The sequence below is a fragment of the Parasteatoda tepidariorum genome, chromosome 7, assembly GCF_982258835.1.
Source record: "Parasteatoda tepidariorum strain Cologne lab strain chromosome 7, Ptep-v5.0, whole genome shotgun sequence".
In the NCBI taxonomy this organism is placed as follows: Eukaryota; Metazoa; Arthropoda; class Arachnida; order Araneae; family Theridiidae; genus Parasteatoda; species Parasteatoda tepidariorum.
The window spans coordinates 113,004,891-113,024,181 of record NC_141761.1 but is presented as its reverse complement, the minus strand read 5'-3'; the positions used below and the strand labels follow the sequence as shown (position 1 = coordinate 113,024,181).

General features: G+C 30.6%; 1 protein-coding gene across 2 annotated transcripts in view; it reads left to right on the top strand.

Annotated features, from left to right (window-relative positions):
* Positions 1–19,291, top strand: part of LOC107448958 (SEC14-like protein 2) — a 71,225-nt gene that overhangs the window by 35,953 nt on the left and 15,981 nt on the right. For both annotated transcript variants that reach the window (XM_087168487.1, XM_087168486.1), the window contains 4 exons: positions 12,233–12,327; positions 14,041–14,119; positions 15,694–15,774; positions 17,346–17,432. In XM_087168487.1, coding sequence (XP_087024613.1) covers positions 12,233–12,327; positions 14,041–14,119; positions 15,694–15,774; positions 17,346–17,432 — 342 coding nt within the window. The remainder of the gene's footprint in view (positions 1–12,232; positions 12,328–14,040; positions 14,120–15,693; positions 15,775–17,345; positions 17,433–19,291) is intronic.

Sequence of the window (19,291 nt, the reverse complement as noted above, 5' to 3'; positions counted from 1 at the left end):
AGAGTTAAAATTTCGGAATCCGGTTGTTTAATTCGCTCCCTAAATGATAAAAACCTCAAGAAATATCGAGTATTTATGTTTAAGTGAATAGGTAGACAACACAAAATAATTGTTTTGTGGCGTTACAATTATTAAACATCAATTCACTAGTATATAAGACATACTAACTCTATTCAATATTGGGGTGCATTTTGTTATATGAAGGTTGACATAATCAAAAGATCATTCCCTACATTGGTATCCCGGACATGATAAAAGCTCCCTGATAGTAACGCCCATTTCGATGAATTGTCCGCATTGAACAATTGTTTTGCCACTCGTGATTGCGTCATCGTACTACTCGCGCTGTTGCTTCTCTGTCTCATTTACACACAAAAAGATTCTGTACACACTCGACTGCTAATAGCAACACAGGAGAAACTACACACACAACTGTGAACTTTATACAGCTCTCACCACAAGCGCTCAAACACCGGTGAACTTAACACAGCTCTCCCCGTCTTTCGCTAATACGGCAACTAGTGATATCCGTTTATCGAATTCTATCCCTGATAAAATACTGGTGGGGAGTATTGTGGTGTAACTACTACTACAATTATTAAATATCAACTCACTAGTATATAATGCAGGCTAAATTGATTTACTCTTGGGGTACCTTTTGATAAATGAAGGTTGACGTAAGACTCTTTTCCCACAGTTTAAGAGCATTATAAGAAATGTGATATTAAATCTATGAGTTGTTAAAAGTCTGGTAACAGTCTTATAAGCCTGTAAAATGTTAATGTGACACGTTACGTGCTACAAAGCTCTAGTATAATTTTTATTCGTGCTGATTTTTAAAATTAAATCTTCCTGAGATTTATCACCAATTTACGTTTTTTAGTTTTTAGAAATGGGGAAATTGTTTCGATGGAACCGTTATAAATTTTTTTTTTATATCCGTCGTGGAAAAGCCGACCCAGTTTTGGGTTTACGACTATAATGTTCCGTAGCCTTGTAATTTTGGACCAAATCAGAAGCCAAGGAAACTCCTGGATCAGTACCCCCAGAGGTATTGATTTGTTATGGGAACACGGAACGACAGATTTAACGTGCATCAGTCACCATTTACTACAGGCGGGGATCGAGCAATGCGAACTCTTAGTGCCCTACCAACCAGGATGCCCAGTGGTAGGGCACTAAGTTATGTTATGTTTATAATGAACAGGGGGGATTCACAAGAAAGTACGAAAAAGTATTCGACCTTAATTTTTCCTGCGAAAAGTAGTGCACAGTGGAAGGAGGAACCTTAATGCACATGACTGAATTTTCTCACCGTGTTCGCTTGTGCAACTCGCTGGCTGGTGGTCGCCAAGTAAGGTGCTGTTCGTAGTGTTCGTCGGATTTAGTTTTCTCGCAAGATGACTGAACGAATTGAGCAAAGATACTGCATGAAATTCTGTCTTGGTGATTCTGGGCTTGGTGATTCTCAAAGCCCAACAATTCGTAAGATTCAGCAGGTGTTTGGAGAAGAAGCGATGAGTGTAACACAAATTAAGGAGTGGTTCAACCGATTCAAAGATGGCCACACATCAGAGGAGAGTGAGCAACGGAGTTCTATGTGGTAGGCCTCAAACTGCTCAGAGTGCAGTTAATGTTGAGAGGTTGTGAAATTTGGTGATGGCAGATCGTCGTTTGACAGAGCGGGAGATTGCAGAAGAGGTTGGAGTGAGTAAAGATTTTGCACATGCAATTTTGCGTGAAGATTTGAACATGAACCGAGTGGCTGCAAAATTCGTACCCAAGTTGTTGTCGCCGGAACAAAAAGCACGCCTCTGCACATTCATCCCAATTGATCCACACTTTCTTAGCCAAACATGGAATTACAACCGTTCGTCAACCTGTCTACTCTCCAGACCAGTCTCCTTGCGACTTCTTGTTGTATCCAAAATTGAAGACGCCACTGAAAGGATCCAGTTTTGAGAGTAAAGAAGAGATAATGCTGAACGTGACGACGGAGCTGAACACCATTCCAAAAGAAGACTTCCAGAGGTGTTTCCAGCAGTGGAAGGATCGATGGGCTAAGTGAGTACAAGCACAAGGGGCCTACTTTGAAGGGGATTAGGGTCCCAACTTCGTCAGGTATTCGAAATATTTTTTCTGCCCAAAGGTCGGATACTTTTTAGACAGGCCTCGTATACAATTTCGATAAATGAAGAATAATGTTCAATTTTATACAGCAACGGAGTTCTATGGAACTATTTTGTTTTAGATAATGGCAGGTGTTCTATCTGTGACATCCCAGTCAGACGGCACACATACTCGGTAATCCGATTCCGCTGTATTTATCCTTTTCAAAGACATAAAAGCCTATTTCCACTGGTACTTAGGTACCTTGATAGATCCATTAGCATATTTGGTATTTAAACAGCACCTATTACTATACGTATTAATACCAATATAGAACCTCTTACCAAGATTATTAAGCATAATTGGCATAAATAATATGGTGTCGATTTTTTTTTCTCACTTAACCATAATGAAGAATAAGTACCTTTTTTTCATTAAATTTCCTTTTTAAGACATAACTTTTTCTTTATTTCAGTTATTGCTGATTTTAAGCTATTTAGTTTTTATAGAAAACGGTTTTAAAAGCAATACGTAGTTTAAAAGCAACCCATAAAATAAACACTCGGTTTCAGAAAGCATCAAAAAATCCAATTCGTAGAAGTGGGCATCGCACGCTATTCACATTGATGCTTGGATTTACCTGATTAAAATATTAAAAGTGTACTAATATATATATATATTAAAGAACGTACAATAAGCTCTTTTCATTCTTATTAAGTACAGCTTTAAGCTTGCATTCATTTTTGATATTATCTTTAAAATATAGGTAATTTCCCCAATATGCAATTGACCTGTATTATTGACATTTAGTTTTTTTCAACAATTGAGCTTATTTTTAGTACCCAGTATATTGTAGACTGATGCTTTTTTAAGGTTAAGGTGCCATGGTCCAGTATATATTTGCCCGGTATAGCTTACACTGATGTATTTTTAAGGGAGATTACCACTGCTCGTTATAATCTACCATAATGCTCAGTGGGGCCACCTATTGATGCTTAAGGTAACTACACAGGTGGATGCCATAAATATTTTTTTTAAAAAATAGCATGGTTTATAGTTTAATTTTAATCAATGGCTAATGCTAAATCCATAAGAAAAATTTATTTTTAAGCATCTTCTCCTAACGATCCAATTCAAATTTTTGAGTGATTTTTGGGATTGGGAGCTTGAATTCCCCCTCATGCTCTCCGAAATTTTAGAACTCTAGTACAAGGGTATTTGAACAGAAACGCGGTAACTCTTTTTTTTCATTAATATATCCCTACATTAATATGTACAGTCCGCAAAAAAAAAAAAAACGAATCACCCTGAATAACTTTCGTTCTAATGATCGGATTTTCACGAACTAAGTGTCAATCTTAATGGTTCCTGGGGGTGACCTCAAATATGCTAATTAATTAGTGCTAACTATTAATTAAGTTACGAAATCAGACACAAAAACGTACTTTCTCTGAATAAACATGCAATTTTTTTTTACATATTTGGATTTCTTATCTTCAAAATATAGGGGGTAGCCGCAATCTGGGAAATGTGGTCCCCATAGTTTGGTCAGGAAAGCGATTCAAAGTTCGTACCCCTTAATGTTAATTTCGCTTTTTGCGTTTTCAGTCATATTTTCAAAACTAATGAAGCAATTCAAAAAAAAAATTGCACCCACTCATAAAACTCATTTACCCAAAGATAATTTCGTGCAAAAAATAATTTTTAATAATTATTTATTATTTTTATTATTTAATTAAAGTGAGGATGAAAAAATATTGAATTATAAGGTATGAATTTTTTTATACCATATTAATCTACATATTTTTCAATTGAAAAATCTAAAGTTTCAAGTGTTTTTATTTATTAGAAGCTGAGAAAAATTAAAAATAAGTATTTTTAAAAAAATAATTTGGCGACAATAAAGAAATAACTAATTGGGGCGATTAATATTAAAATGTGATAAACTTGCGAGGAACTTGACTTCGCGCGCTTAGCATAAAATTTCATTCATATTTTTTTCGCTAATAATCGTTTGCTTATCTTTTCATTTTTATTTTCTTAAGCTATAAAATACGATGTTTCTTTTTTAGTCGTCTAAAATTCTATTTGCAATTTAGTAAAGAAATTTGAATAAAAAGCACTTCATTCAACAAATGTCTAGTTTAAAAAAAAGCGTGCTTCTGATAGAATACACTAGATTGTGCTTATTTAATGTGATTATTTTTTATTTTTTTTATTTTGTTTTTCAATAACTGATACAATTTCAATAATATGCATACGTATGCATAGATTTGGAATAATATATTTATCAATTTCTTGAATATATATTTTATAAATATTAATAAAAATACGTAGTCAACATTTTTAAACATCTCTCACAATATCGCAAATTTCTCAACATCTTATAGGGTAAACTAAACAATGAAGGAACACTTAAACTTAGCTTGCCTTTACAAAAAAATCATAAAAATTTCAAAATTTGTAATTTTAGCTAAATGATGGTGTCGACATATTTGTTATTAAATGCAAATTATGTAAAAAAAAGTTAGATAACTTACATAATATTGTTTTAAGCTTTTGGTGGTTTAAATAATAAGTAGTAAGATGACCAAGTGAAGGAACAGTTCTTACCAGTGAATAAACACTAAATTTTCCGGAGAATGAACACTTAATTTTAAGAATGTTTGATGCTCGTTAGTAATCCATAGGCCACACAAATGTCTAAAAACAAGATTTTTCTTGGAATTACGACCATAGTTAATGTGGAAAATATTACTTTTTTTTCAGTCATGGAATGGAAAGTAAAATATGTTTGAATACATAATTTATAAAAATTTTTTTTCATTTTTTTCTCACAGTTTAATAGTCCGTTCTAAATTATGAATGTTTATCATTGTGTAATCCGATGATGTTTTTATTATTATTATAATTCGATCATTTTTTTGTTTACTCTTTTCCCCATATTTTTTAAGCTTTTTTTAAAAAATCTTTTTAAGTATTTTTTTTCTCTTCGTCATGAGTAATTTATTTCTTTTTCTTTTGATTTAACCTTCCTCTTTTTTCCAAATTTTTGGCCAATGTAAATGTATCTTCGAAATTTCTTTTGATTTTCCAGTTCCACTTCCAGAATTCCTCACTGGATAATAAATGTGAAAAAGGAGTTTCGAAGTTTGAGTAAAACCCATCTCTCATTGACTTATATCTAGTAGTTACTTATGAAACCAATTGTTTTTGCAACTAACAATGCCTCAAGAGGACTTATCTCAAAATCAGTTTTCAAGATACTTTCATTATTAATGTTAGTTGTCTCAGCTTCAGAGCCAAAATTTGATTATACACTTGTTCTTTTTGAAATAAATTCTTCAATATTGAGAAAAGCACAGGCTGTGGGATATTTGGGAGATTAAACTTTTCTGTCAATGTTCCTTTAAAAATTTGCAACATAACTTGTGAGATTTCCTTCTCAAGCTTCTGAAGAAATAGCGCATCGTTATTCTCGAAGCATGTGTTTTGTTGATAAGTTGTCTTGCTCAATAACTCTTGGTGTCTGTTTTGCATGCATTTGTTACAGTCAACGTTTTCCACATCGAATGAAAATATATCGCATTTCATAAAAGCATTTTATCTTCATCAGTTGATGCCTCAAATCTTATTTAAAAATGGATGTAAAATTTTCTAGACATATTGTTTTACAATTCTTTTGTTTTCAAGATCTAACGAGATTTCCAAGAATTACGTAGGAAACTAAACCAGAAAATTTGTTTTGAGGAACAAAACTTGCTCAGTTTCAAATTGATATGAGATTTATACCTATCCAGAAAAAGCAAAATATGGAATTTGCTTGCATTTTTAATTAGCCATGGGTAGAAACATTTGCAATATATTTGTAAAATGCTGCTGCGGTCATAGTTTCATTTCATGAATAGCTTTTTCCAATGAAATATGTAGCAGGGACTGATTCTGTAATATCTCAACGAATTCTTCTGTAAGGAAAAACTACCAATGGAGGTACTTTTTCTTTCCTAGGTACTTTAGAATATAAATCCTTATAATTTTTAAGGCAGCAGATTTTTCCCGTTTAAGGGCAGTATTCAACTCTTGTTTTATTCGCATTGTAAATGCAATCTCTTTATAAAAGGATGCCAGGGCTACTTCCCTCCTAAAGATTCTTCTGAAGTTCTTCAAACCAGTATTTCGAATATTATTCTCTAAGGGAAGTTTTGCCTTTTGAAATTATCTTCGCATTGCACTGAGTTATCGGTGGATGTCGCCTTAAAAAAACTTCACCCATTTTTCACCTAGATAATTGTCTTTAAATGGATTTTTCCTACCAGTTCCCGTTAGGACATTAAAGACGGCAATAAGATAATAATTTAGCTAATTATTGGCACAAAATCCTGCAAAGAAATTTTCCATTCAAGCTTTTATTATTATATTTAGTTGTTATATTTAGTTAATAAACATAGTTTATTAAGGAGTCTAAGGTATGATTTAATAACTAATCACTACATTTATAAAGATAAATAATAAATTAATTATTATTATAATTCTTTAAGTAAATTTAGCAATTAAATTTGCATATTTAAATGAAATTGTTATAGGAACTATTCATACAACGTTTAACTGAATTTTAGGAGTCCTCTATGTCGCTGAACTACTAATTATCCATGTAAAATCATATTTCACACATACTATTCATTCACAGGGAAATCTCATCTCAGTGAAGGAACATGCCTTTTCCTTCACTGGTTAGAAGTTTTTATTTTTTTATTTTTAACATAATTTTGATTTATAATATGACAAAAGGTACAAGAAAATTAAAAATTTTCTTTTATTTTCATTAACTTGAAAAAATCCCAGTAAAGGAACACTTGTTTATTCATTGGTTTTTCATCGTTCGGTAATCCCGTTAATAAGCACCCCCTAATCTCAGTACTTGCTTATGTTATGATGCTTAAAATAAATAAAACGTAACTTCAATGACCATATTTTGAATTCTTTATTTCACAATGAGTAGAAAAAGCATTATTATATGCAATTAATTGTAGTTTAAACGGATAACAACAAATACTGACCTTATAATTTTGTCAAAGAAACAAGGCGTTGAACAGATATTAACAAATTCAAAACTTTTTCCAGAGAAGACTCAAAGACCAGGTAACTAAATTCATTGTTAGATGACTTCCTATTGTTAGGTATTAAGCTACTGTTACCAATCAATCTAAATTAAAACGTTTAAAATCTTATTTCTAAGAAATATCTATGAAATGCTCCTTCATTTGTTGGTTTACCCTATATCATCCTAATCTTAAAAGAAATTTCCGGAAGTGTATCGCAGAACTATTTTACCAACTATTTAATTAAATTTTAACATTTTAAAAATCTTATTCTTTACCATTTTACTTTTATTATTTCTTCATTAATATACTAATAAATTTTTTTAGAACTTTAATTTAGATTTTCTTTAATTTAGGTTTCCTTTTCAAATTATAGACAAGTTTTTTTAAAAGAATTATTGTCTGTTAGCTAAGAATGAAACCTTGTTAAGAAATTAAAAACATTCAGCTGTTTAAAATTATTTAATGCAAAACAGCTGATTATTTACTTAGCATACTATTTTTTTTGAAAAAAGAATATAAATTATTGATAGTCTTTTTTTTGTTTGTTTCTTGTGACTTCAAGTTAGATTATCTAAAATAGTGTTGATGTTTTATAAGTCACTACAAAGAGGATAAAGATACCGAACATAAAAAGCTGTGGAATACGTAGCCAAGTTTTTTAGTGTCTTAAAATATCTCAGTATCTTAAATGTCGTCCTACTATCTTAGTTGTTAAATTAAATTTTTAATTATCTGACCACGTGTGATTCACTAATTATTTCATTATATCTTTTACTCTTTATGATACCAAGTAGATTTTTTTTCTGATAATATACTGAACTATTTAGTTTAATTTTTTACTTTAGCATGATTTCCAAGATATTATTGTAGTATAATTTGTTATCAGGAAAATGCCTTATTTTGTTAAGCACGAAATACTAAAAATTGAAATTTGTAAGGATTCCGAAGCTGTGCCAATTTTAGAGTCATCTGATTTTAAAAAAAAAATGTTATAAAAAATACACAATTTCCGAACTTATTTTAATAAATTTTTTTTTAAAAAAAAAACGTGGCAAGTAGGCTAACATACTTTTTACAGAAACTGTGAAAACTAATTTTTCCTATATTTCGTCAAAAGAGGATAAGAATGATATTGCTCCAAGGGACCTACTCAATAATTTCGCTATTTCCAGAATGAAATCTGTTTGATCGAAACATATTATTCCTTGAAAATTAAAACGAGGGAAAAATTAACTTTTATTATTTATCTAAGCTTATTCCATTTATTTAATGATAGCGGTATTAAGGTTAAGGATATGCGTCGGAAGCTCCGTTTATTATTATACTATAAATGCATTAAATCATGTAGCTTGAATAATTTATTTTAAGTAAATTATTTAATAATTTTAAGCAAATAAGGGTGTAAAAATAAACTCGATCGAAATACTCCGAAAGTATACCCTGAAATATATGTAGAATAAACTTTGGAATCAATATATAAAAAATACCTTTTCAAACAACTTTGAGTAGGACGGAAACGCTCACTTGTTTAAAAAAGTTGTCATAGTAACTATTTAATTTCGATTCCTGGTACTAGGGGACATTCCATTTTCACATTCGACTTTTGAAATTTCAATTGTAAACGGAATTTTTTTATGACCTTAAATTAAAATGTTAAGGCTTGCAGCAAAAAAAAAAATTTTTTTTTACTGCATTAATTTTTTTACAAAGTAGTGAATTATTATTTTTTCAATCTAAGAACCTGTGCGTATAACATATGTAAAACTTATTTTAATATCGAGTGAAATAACTTAATATGTTGTGTAACTAAATGGATAATCCCAAGAAACTGAATCAAAAATATGAAAATTTCATTGATTAATAAAAATAATAGATGATAATAAAAATAGACATGTTTTGAGCGTCCAATAATAAAAGTCACAAGTTATTCAAACCTGACAAGTCTTGAGAATGGGCGATTATATTTGAAAACTCGAAACATGTCGACTTTTACTTCCCTCTTCATATGTTTTGAAGCCAGTATCGTCAATTATACTGTTTTACATTTGGGCCTAGATCATTATTTTGATAAGGATTTTACACTCGTTAAAGTAAACATATGCATTTTAATATTTTATCAGGATTCATATGGTCTTTAAAAACGTAAGAGCATCAATATTGTAAAAGTTATATTTAACTTAAAAATTAACATTCTGACACCAGATATTTTGAGTTAATGAAACTAAATATTTTATCTCTTAAGTTTTTGTGCCCCCATTTCAGTATCTTAAGGATCTTACGAGCTCTGTTTAAAAAGAGAGCATCAGATGTATATAAGAAAGCAAAAATAACCACAGTAGCAGTATTTGGTGGTAAATGTAGCTTATCGTAATTGAAGAATATGCTGTGCGACATTTTATGGTGAATTTGCGAACGTATAGTTGCAGAATGTATCGAAACATGAGGATGCTATTTGCTAATCATCTTTATCCAAAGGACCTAAAAGATTATGTAACCTAAATATCTAGTAGAATGAACCGATTTTTTAAACAATGAATCCTACAATATGCAACATATTATTTTAATATCTTATTCTTAAACATAACATATTTCAATCTTTTTGAAATGCCACTAAACATTCAGCAATTCCTTGAGTTATAGAAAAAAGAAATATCGTAAATTATAGAAAACCTTGTGAATGTGCATTAGAATTATTATACAATCTACATTTTATTTTTCAAGCACTTTTTTTTCCTTCAAACTTTCTTGCCTAGAAGACTCGATTAAAGCTGTAAAAATGATTATCCCTAAAATTTTCTATATAGCTATAATAAGTTATGCTCATTTGATTTTAATATAAAATCCTCGAATAAATATTGTAAAAACAGTGTAATCTAAATAATATCAGATAAAAAGTTCATGTGTATTTAAATTCTAAAAACTATCATAAATAATTTATAAATCGATTCAAATTTACTTTTCAAAGAAGATTAAAATAATATTTTTTTTCGCTTTTTGGACAGAAATCCCCTAAAAAAATTGTTTATGGCTTGGAAACTTCGAGATATTTTAAATTAACAATAAATTAAACCCCTCCGAGCAGTCACTGAACATTATTTCAATTTTTTTACTATCAGAGCTTGGTTGCGTAGCAACCTAGTAAAATTAAGCACTCTGCCCTGTTACGGTTGGGTATAGAATAAAAATGAAAAAGTTGCAAAAAAAACAATTTAGAAAATAAAAAAACTAAAAAATTAATGGCCGGGTGAAACATAGTTAGTGGTACGTTTGCGAAGTTTGGCTAACCCAGAAAAATAGTAAATTTTCTTCTTCAAAAATACGTTCCAGAAGATAACAAGTATATTCAAAAAAACATACCTTCTTCTTCAGAGCAGTTCTCTGAGGCAGGATGAAACAAACAGAAAAACAAAACTTTGGTTATTGAAAATGAAGCAGTCCAGTTCCTTTTTTTTGGAAAAAAAATCATTGTTGTTTTATTGGCGAAAAAATATATTCAAAAATCATCACATTTGAGGCACGACATCATTTTAGAAATCATCAATGGCACATCCCAAGACTGTGGAACTAGTGATGACTGGAACAGGAGTTTGAAAATGACTGAGAAGGATTTCCATCCCTGACGGTAGTTGGTCAGCGGATCATCATAAAAAAAGCTGGAGATTTATCAGGAAAATTCTTTAGTAGGCATTAATCCAATTTTATCAGGAAAATTCATTAGTAGGCATTAATCCAATTTTTCAGGAAAATTCATTAGTAGGCATTAATTCAATTTATCAGGAAAATTCTTTAGTAAGCATTAATCCAATTTATCAGGAAAATTCATTAGTAGGCATTAATTCAATTTATCAGGAAAATCCTTTAGTAAGCATTCATCAGAGACAATGAAAAGGACAGCATGGTTATTAACAGCTACTTGAGTTATTTTCAGAGAACAAAGCCCAACATCAAATAAAGATGGCGCAAGGAAGCCATCCTTCGAAAAAAAGCTTCTCCACCTTAGGGAGGTGGGAGCAAAAAAATGTTAAAACTCCGTTAAGCGGAGGGCAGCAAATTATATGACATCAAATTATCGAAAAAGCTATTTCGTCTTTCGCGCTCTTCCTTTTTATAAGATACAAAAACTTAAAATTGAAGTTGTAGTGCATGTTGTGCAAGTTAAAGTTAAATTATCTAAAAATCACGAGTTGAGACGAAAAATTGATTATGCGTTAAAAGTTACGGTTGAGAAACACAACAAACACGCGGAGATGAAAGATGCCGACGACCAGTGGAATTCTCAGAAAAAAAAGGGTGGAAACTTCTCGAAATAAAGGGGCTCTTTAAGGAGCTGGTAAGGAATTTTAGGGGGAGAATGTCCAAATTGCGCTACCGCTTAAGGGGCTAAAGAAAGATGATGAAATAAAACGTGTATTACAAAATTAAAAGAATTAGTATTATTGATTAAAAAAAGGATATTTATAAATTAGGCTGTGACCTAATGTCACACACTCCTCTTTTGAATTAGTCAATGGGTTATCGTAAAATATTTATTTGCGCAGGCGACTTTTTTTGGCGGTTTTCTGGACTATCGCCAAATATATAAACCTTTATTGCGGCCCAATTTACCACCCAATTTTTTTAAAATTTTGTCTACCCCCCTAATTCAAGGGTCTAGATTCCAAATATGCAAAAAACAAATTATATGTTTATTAAGAGAAAGTACGTTTTTGTGTCTGATTTCGTAACTTAATTAATAGTTAGCACTAATTAATTAACATATTTGAAGTCTCCCCCAGGAACCATTAAGATTGACACTTAGTTCGTGAAAATCCGATCATTAGAACGAAAGTTATTCAGGGTGATTCGTTTTTTTTTGCGGACTGTACACTAATTAATCTGTTCCTAATACCCCTGATCCAAAAATATATATTTAAGTGGAATATTCTATTCGATATGGAATATTTTATCTAAACAAATTGTAATCAATGTTAATTATGATTAAGTACATCATGGAAGACCTTTATAATTTTAATTTGTTACAGGCCTTTTCAAATCTTGCTCGGCATCTGATATCATAAAATATGTTACTTACAGACTAGAAGAAGATAGTGCCATACTTTGTCAACAACGGCAAAAGGTAATATTACTTTTTATTACAAAAAGAGGCTTTGATATATATATATATATATATATATATATATATATATATATATATATATATATATATATATATATATATATATATATATATATATATATGTATATATATATGTATATATGTGTATGTATATATATATATATATATATATATATATATATATATATATATATATATATATATATATATATATATATATATATATATATATATATATATATATATATATATATATATATATATATAGTAGTACTTCACAAAATGGCAATCAAGAATTGGGACTTGCAATTTTAACTCCCTACTTTCTAATTTTAGTTGTTTTAAAATTAAAATAAAATAAATTGTTTACCTGTCAATTACTTATCTCTGATTTAACTATATTTTTTATTATTCTGTTTCACTGCTTTTTTTTGTTCTGTTCGTTGTGATATATGAAACCCTAAGAATTTTCCCCATCGGTCGTATATTTTCCTCTGCAAGGGGGGGGGGGGAGTATGAGTAAGGTATGATTTGGTAGCAGTTTTTACCAAGGAAATGTAAAAGCTCGCTACGGCTGGTCTTGCCATCTTGTTTGGTAATATTTGTAAAAATTTTATAACCGTCGTTGAACAGCTGACCCAATATTTTGCTTAGAACTACTAATGGCCAACGCCGTAGCCTTGTAATTTTGAACCCAATCCAGAAGACAAGGGAACTCCTGGATCGATTTTTGGAAGAAATTTGTAGGAATTTTAGATGGAACTAACTCGCATTTGTGTTGCATGCAGAGAAAGACCACGATAAACTCCCACGGTTAGCCTGGCTGTAAGAGGACTCTAACCCATGATCCGTCTACCACAGAGGATATTTCACGTCAGCACTGTGGTTGGTGCCAGCCGGATGCGGAATTCGTATCGACCCACCATCGCTGGGATTCGAACCCGGTTTACCACATTGGAACGCGAACGCTCTATCCCCTGAGCCATCACGGCTTCTTTTTTGGTAATTGTTTTCATCCCTCAGAATAACATCTTTTAGGCATGGATATATGCTTTTTTTCTTTCTTATTTTTCGATTGCATCCCTATATAATTGTTGCCAGATGCTTAAGTTAAGTATTAAAATAAAATATGTCGTTATTAGTTTCGAATAGAGACGCATTAATGTTTTTAATTGTTGTAAGCATAAATTTAGTTAGATAATCCTGTCCATATTCCGTGCTGCATTTTCCGTACTGCTGTTTTTTCCATCTATGTTATAAATATGAATGGAACAAGCCTCAAAATATTTCATCTTTACTAAACATACTTATTAATATTACAAATGATTTTTTTCTTACTTATAAAAGTTTAAAATAATTATTCTGAGCAGTAATTGCTTTTTAGAAATACGAGTAGATGCTTATAAGAACTAAAAAAAAAACATAATTGGCTAAAATGACTAATTTGCCTTAAATATCAATTGATGCATTTTTGGCGACTATATTATTATTAAATTTGATTCCAGACAAAAATTATTATTCTTATCTAAACACACTCTTTACAGTTAATTAATGCTTATTCAAATATAAAATAATGTTTCTACGCTAGAATTGCTCATTAGATTTAAGCAAGATAAGGTATTTTTATGTCAAGTAATGATTACTATTCCAAATACTATTTTGTACAACCAACCCTTAAATGGTCGTTTCTAATGTGATATTTTTTTTCAACAGTCAGAAAGATTGAATATTCAGTTTGTTTATGTGTATGATTGTGATAGATTAACTTTTCAAGCAGTTACCAACAAAACTAGTGAGTATAAATAAATTTTAAATACATATTATTAAATATAATTTTATCATGAATATACTACAGTCCCTGGCAATATTATTAGACGCACTATATGATTCTATGTAAAATTGCAATTATCAGGTGTTACTATACAGAGATACTGTTTTTAATCGGAAAAAACCGGTTTGCATTTGTTAACGCTCCTAAATCAATGGGTTAACATTGTAATGCAATACGCTGAAAATAAATACAAATAGGAATTATGTAAAACATTTCCCGAATTAAAACCCATTACATGTATGTTTAAATGTAAAAGTATTGGCTATAAACTCGTGCAAATCATGTCATTTTTAAAACACTGCAGTGCGTCTAATAATTTGATCTAATTATTATAATATACTAATATAATGCTTCATATAATAAATATTCTATATATATATAATGTATCTTCGAATTTAACCATTTGATACACGAACGTAAACAAGTGCAAACTGGTTTTAGTCGCGGAAAAACAATGAAGCTGTATAGTATCACTTGATAACTAAGATTTTATATAGAATCTTACAGTGCGTCTAATAATTTGGCTAGGGACAGTAAACTTTATATAAAATGAACATAATACCTGAAAAATTAGCTATTTAAAATAAACACTATATCCTATCGTCAAATTTACATTATTTATCGTCTAACTTAACCCATTGATACACTAACGTAAACAAGTACAAACCGCGTATAAACAATAAAGCTATATGGTATCACCTTATAATTAAAGTTTTACATAGAATCTTAGAGTGCGTCTGATAATAAGCACAAAGAAATTAAAACGAGAACATAACTTATTAGCAAAAAGTGTAAAGTAAAAAAAAAAATTTTGAAATTTAACAATCAAGTAAAAATAGAGAATAAAAATTCAGGAAAACACAAAAAAAAAACTAAAAATGTGATATATAAAGCAAAAAGCGCATTTAAATGTATACTTTTACTAACAGGCATTTAAAATGTTTTCGCAACAAGTTAGCCAGATTACAAAATATGAAAAAAAAAAAGACTCGTGAATAGTGGATGAAGGGTAATAGCGCGTTCCTACTGTCTACAGAAGCGTATTTGATTTGTTAGCTATTTTGGATTGGACAGAATCTGGATGTGCACAAGTTAATAACAGTATACTGGATAATTCAAAGTTTATAATTAATAAGGTTGAGCCGTGGTGGCTCAGGGGATAGAGCGTTTGCCTTACAATGAGGTGAACCTCGTTCGGATCCCAGCGATAGCTGGTCGATACTAATTCCGCACCCGTCTCGCACCGACCACTGTGTTGGCGTAAAATATCCTTAATGATAGACGGATCAAGGGCTAGAGTCCCCTTGCCATCAGGTTGACTTTTCTGAGAGAATTCATATTATTTAAAGAACTACTTCCATTTAAGGAAAAAAATTAAATTTTTTTCAATTAATAAATTTTTAATTAAATTTCTTTCATTATGGATATTTTTTAAATTTTGTAGCTGATGCAAATCTATTGAATGTATTTTAAAGAAAATGTATCTAAATAAGGAAATAACTTTTTAATAATTGAATTCACATAATTTCTTACAGATATTCAAATATGTTTGCAAAGTGCAGGCACTTTTCAAGATAATTTCCCAGAATTTGTGAAAGCAATTTACGTAATCAACGGTAAGAATTATATAAATATGTATATCTTAAAATACTAAAATATTCCAGTTATCTATTTTGTTTCGTCGAAAATTACACTTAAAAAGGAATATAGTGGAAGTATAATGGAAGAACTGGATAAGTGACATTTTTAAAATAATTGAGAATTCTCGTGAAAAGTTTTTAGTTTAGTCTTGTTCACATATATAACGTTAATTTATAAAGCTAAATTTATCTAATTACAAAGATACTTAGTAGAAGAACCAGAAAGTGAATTTTATCCAAAGAGCGGTATAAAGTTTGTATTCCTTAATAATAATTTTACTTTTTGGTATTTCGCCTTATGCAGTGAGATTTTTTTAGCGAATTGAAAATTTTTTGTGCACAATTATAAAATATATTTATCTAAAGATAATTCCAGGCAAAAAATAACTTTCAATAAACATGTATTTTTTTATTATTTTATTTAATATTTGTCGAAAAAATTTTAAATTGTTAGGTATAAAATTTTTACAAGGCAAAATATGCAAGGCAAAATATACAAGGCATAAATTTACAAGACAAAATACAAACTTTGAGGGAAATCGGTCGGAATAGTTTCTGAGAAATCGAATTTCAAAAAAGTTACATTTTTAAGGAAAGGAGGGCAACTACTATACACCAGAAGCAGAGAAAAGGAAAATTCCAGGTGTATCACAGCACCAAACATCAAGGAATTTTCTGTTCTTTTTCTTTTCTTTTTTTTCTTCATTTTTTGGTACCATCACACCATTTTAAGGATAAAATATTGGCTACCGTTATTAGTGTTAAGATACACTAAAATGTTCTACATTGCGGATAAAAAGTCATAGGGGATTTGTCGGGAGGTGTGGTTGATGGAAGGGCCATGTGGTGAAGATCATTCGCCATCTGCTTGTGCTAGATGTTGTATATCTCCATTCAAATGAAAAACACAGATTTTTGTAGACGAAGGCAACATTTTTATTTCATTTCGGTTTTGAGAAACATGTTCATTTCAGTAAGCGGCTCATCAATGCACAAGAGCCTAACTGCACCACGTGCATGCTGGATCCTCCCTGTGTGCTCCAGGGAGTAGATAGTAATTTAATTTAAGTCATTTGAATAATAATTGTTTTCTTGCTGAATTTACCTGATGCATCAAATAATTAGGAGATAAGGAAAAACTTATTATGGTAAAAATCAATGATTAAACTCTAGAGCACACAGGGGGATAAAAAACAAAAATTATCCTGCTGCTTAAGAAAGCAACCAACTATTCGAGATCCACGGGGAATACTGGTCTATCTCCAAAAGATAGCGTCCCCTCCCTAGCGGTTGCAAGAATCTCTAAAGACGAGCTATGAGTCGAGCCCTAGAGATCCTGCAAAGGCAATGAAGAGGGCGCTCCTGTTGGAGACAGCCCAGTAGGAAAAGTAAATATTGTGGTGATCCCATGATCACACCACAGGATTAATGAAATCAAAATAAAGTTAGCAGAGTAATTAGTTCGAAGAGTATTATTTTTCTATTTGTTTTAAAAGTTGCTTATTTATTTCCTTATTAATTATTATTATTTTTTTACATATTTTCAGCCCCTGCCTACTTCACATACATTTTTTCAATTCTGAAGTTAGTTATTACAACAGGTCTCATCAGAAAAGTCCAGGTTTTTGGCATAGGTATTTATGACATGTGTAACATTTTATTACCCATTGGCAAAAAGGTTATTGGTTTGGATTTGATGACTTCCTTTCAACTGTGTTCAAGAGTGTGCATGCGTCTTCATTACATGCGTTGCTATGGCTTTTCACTAGCAGGCATTTTTAATATATTTACATAATAATAATTAAAAGTATTTTTATTCTTAACGTATGGCTTGACGGTGATTTTATTATAAATATGAATGCTGAAGATGGAAAAGTGTCTCGAAACCAGTGATGGGCATCATTCACGAAAATTTTATTCATGACTAAATTTATTCAGAATAAATTTATTCTGAATGATTATTCATATGAAAATTTAGTCATTATTCATCATTCATTATGCAAATGTATAAAAATTTTTGAATAATGATTGATGAATAAACTCATTAGTCATGACTAATTTTTCTGAATAAAATTTGAATAACCAGCAAAAAATGCAATCGATATGTCTTTGTCTATAACGAGATGCAAAACATCGTTTGCTCTTAAACGTCTTATTTTAGGAATTAAACTATAAAACTAAGACAAGTATGACTATTTATTTTTATGTTATTTTAACTTACTCCAGCGTAACATACTTAGTTGTGCTAAAAAGTAGGTTTATAACAGTTTAGTTACTTAAGTTCATTTTGAAATTTTGTTCTGAAATCTATAAAACGCAATTTTTTATAGTTTTTGAAAGCAAACGATAATATTATTTTAAATTTTTAAATAAAATTTTAATTAAAAAAATTAAACCCTTTTTTTACCATGTAACCATTTCTCAAAAGTATGCATTATGTTAGACAAAAGTAAATTTTCTCAAACATTATATAAATATACTTAAAAAGGATTAACGTTTCATTTGTAGTTGTCATAATCGTAGTCAATTAGAGTATTCCGTGCCCATTTTTGTTGACCAGTGAAATTATTCAGTTATTCTTGACTAATGAATAAAGGATACTGAATAACGAATATTCTTTATTCAAAATATTTCTGACTAATGAATAAATCTTTATTCATCTTTATTCATCATTGAATAATTATTCATCATTCTTTATTCATTATTCTGAATGACAAATGCCCATCTCTGCTTGAAATACGTACATAGGCAGGATATGAAAATCAATCAGACGACATACATCGATGGAGACAGCAATCCATGATTTGAAATGTTTAACGGAGTCAATCCAGAAAGAAAAAGCATTTGAACAATGGGTGATAGTAATGAGGCGATCACAATTTTTTTGTTGATTTTTTAATTACTCTTTCTTTTCAATGCCCACCCGGATATTAACTTTCGTCATTCGGGTATCGGAAGAGTAGATTTGTTGACTACTCTATCAGGGTCACCCTATTAGGTGGGCAAACATTGTACCCACAGTAAGAGAGACAGATAATTCAGAGAAGAGAAGGAAAGAACATTCATGGCCTTATCCCTGATACGAACACGAGATCTTTCTGACTTTCAGCTCCCTGATCACCATACAGCGCCACCCTCCATTTTATTACTCTACAAATTGGAATATTTCATTAGTTTTTATATATAATATACATAATATTTCGAGTTATTTAGTTACGAATTGTCATCCATTCTTTTGTTTTCTGATATTTTCTTTTTATTAAAAAATATTCAACTCGGTTTTAAAACTCATGTTGTTTAGTCGTAGGCCATTCAGGCAAAATGTGCGATTGTTCTAGTTTTCCAGTGACGCCATCTAGGGACATTCTGCCACACCTATACGTCTCACCCGTTTATGGTGTGGGCTTATTCATGCATTCGTCCGCAGATCGTAATTTTGACCTGCACCAGACAACGATCAATCTCCAATTCAGTATGCATGCCCAGAGGTATA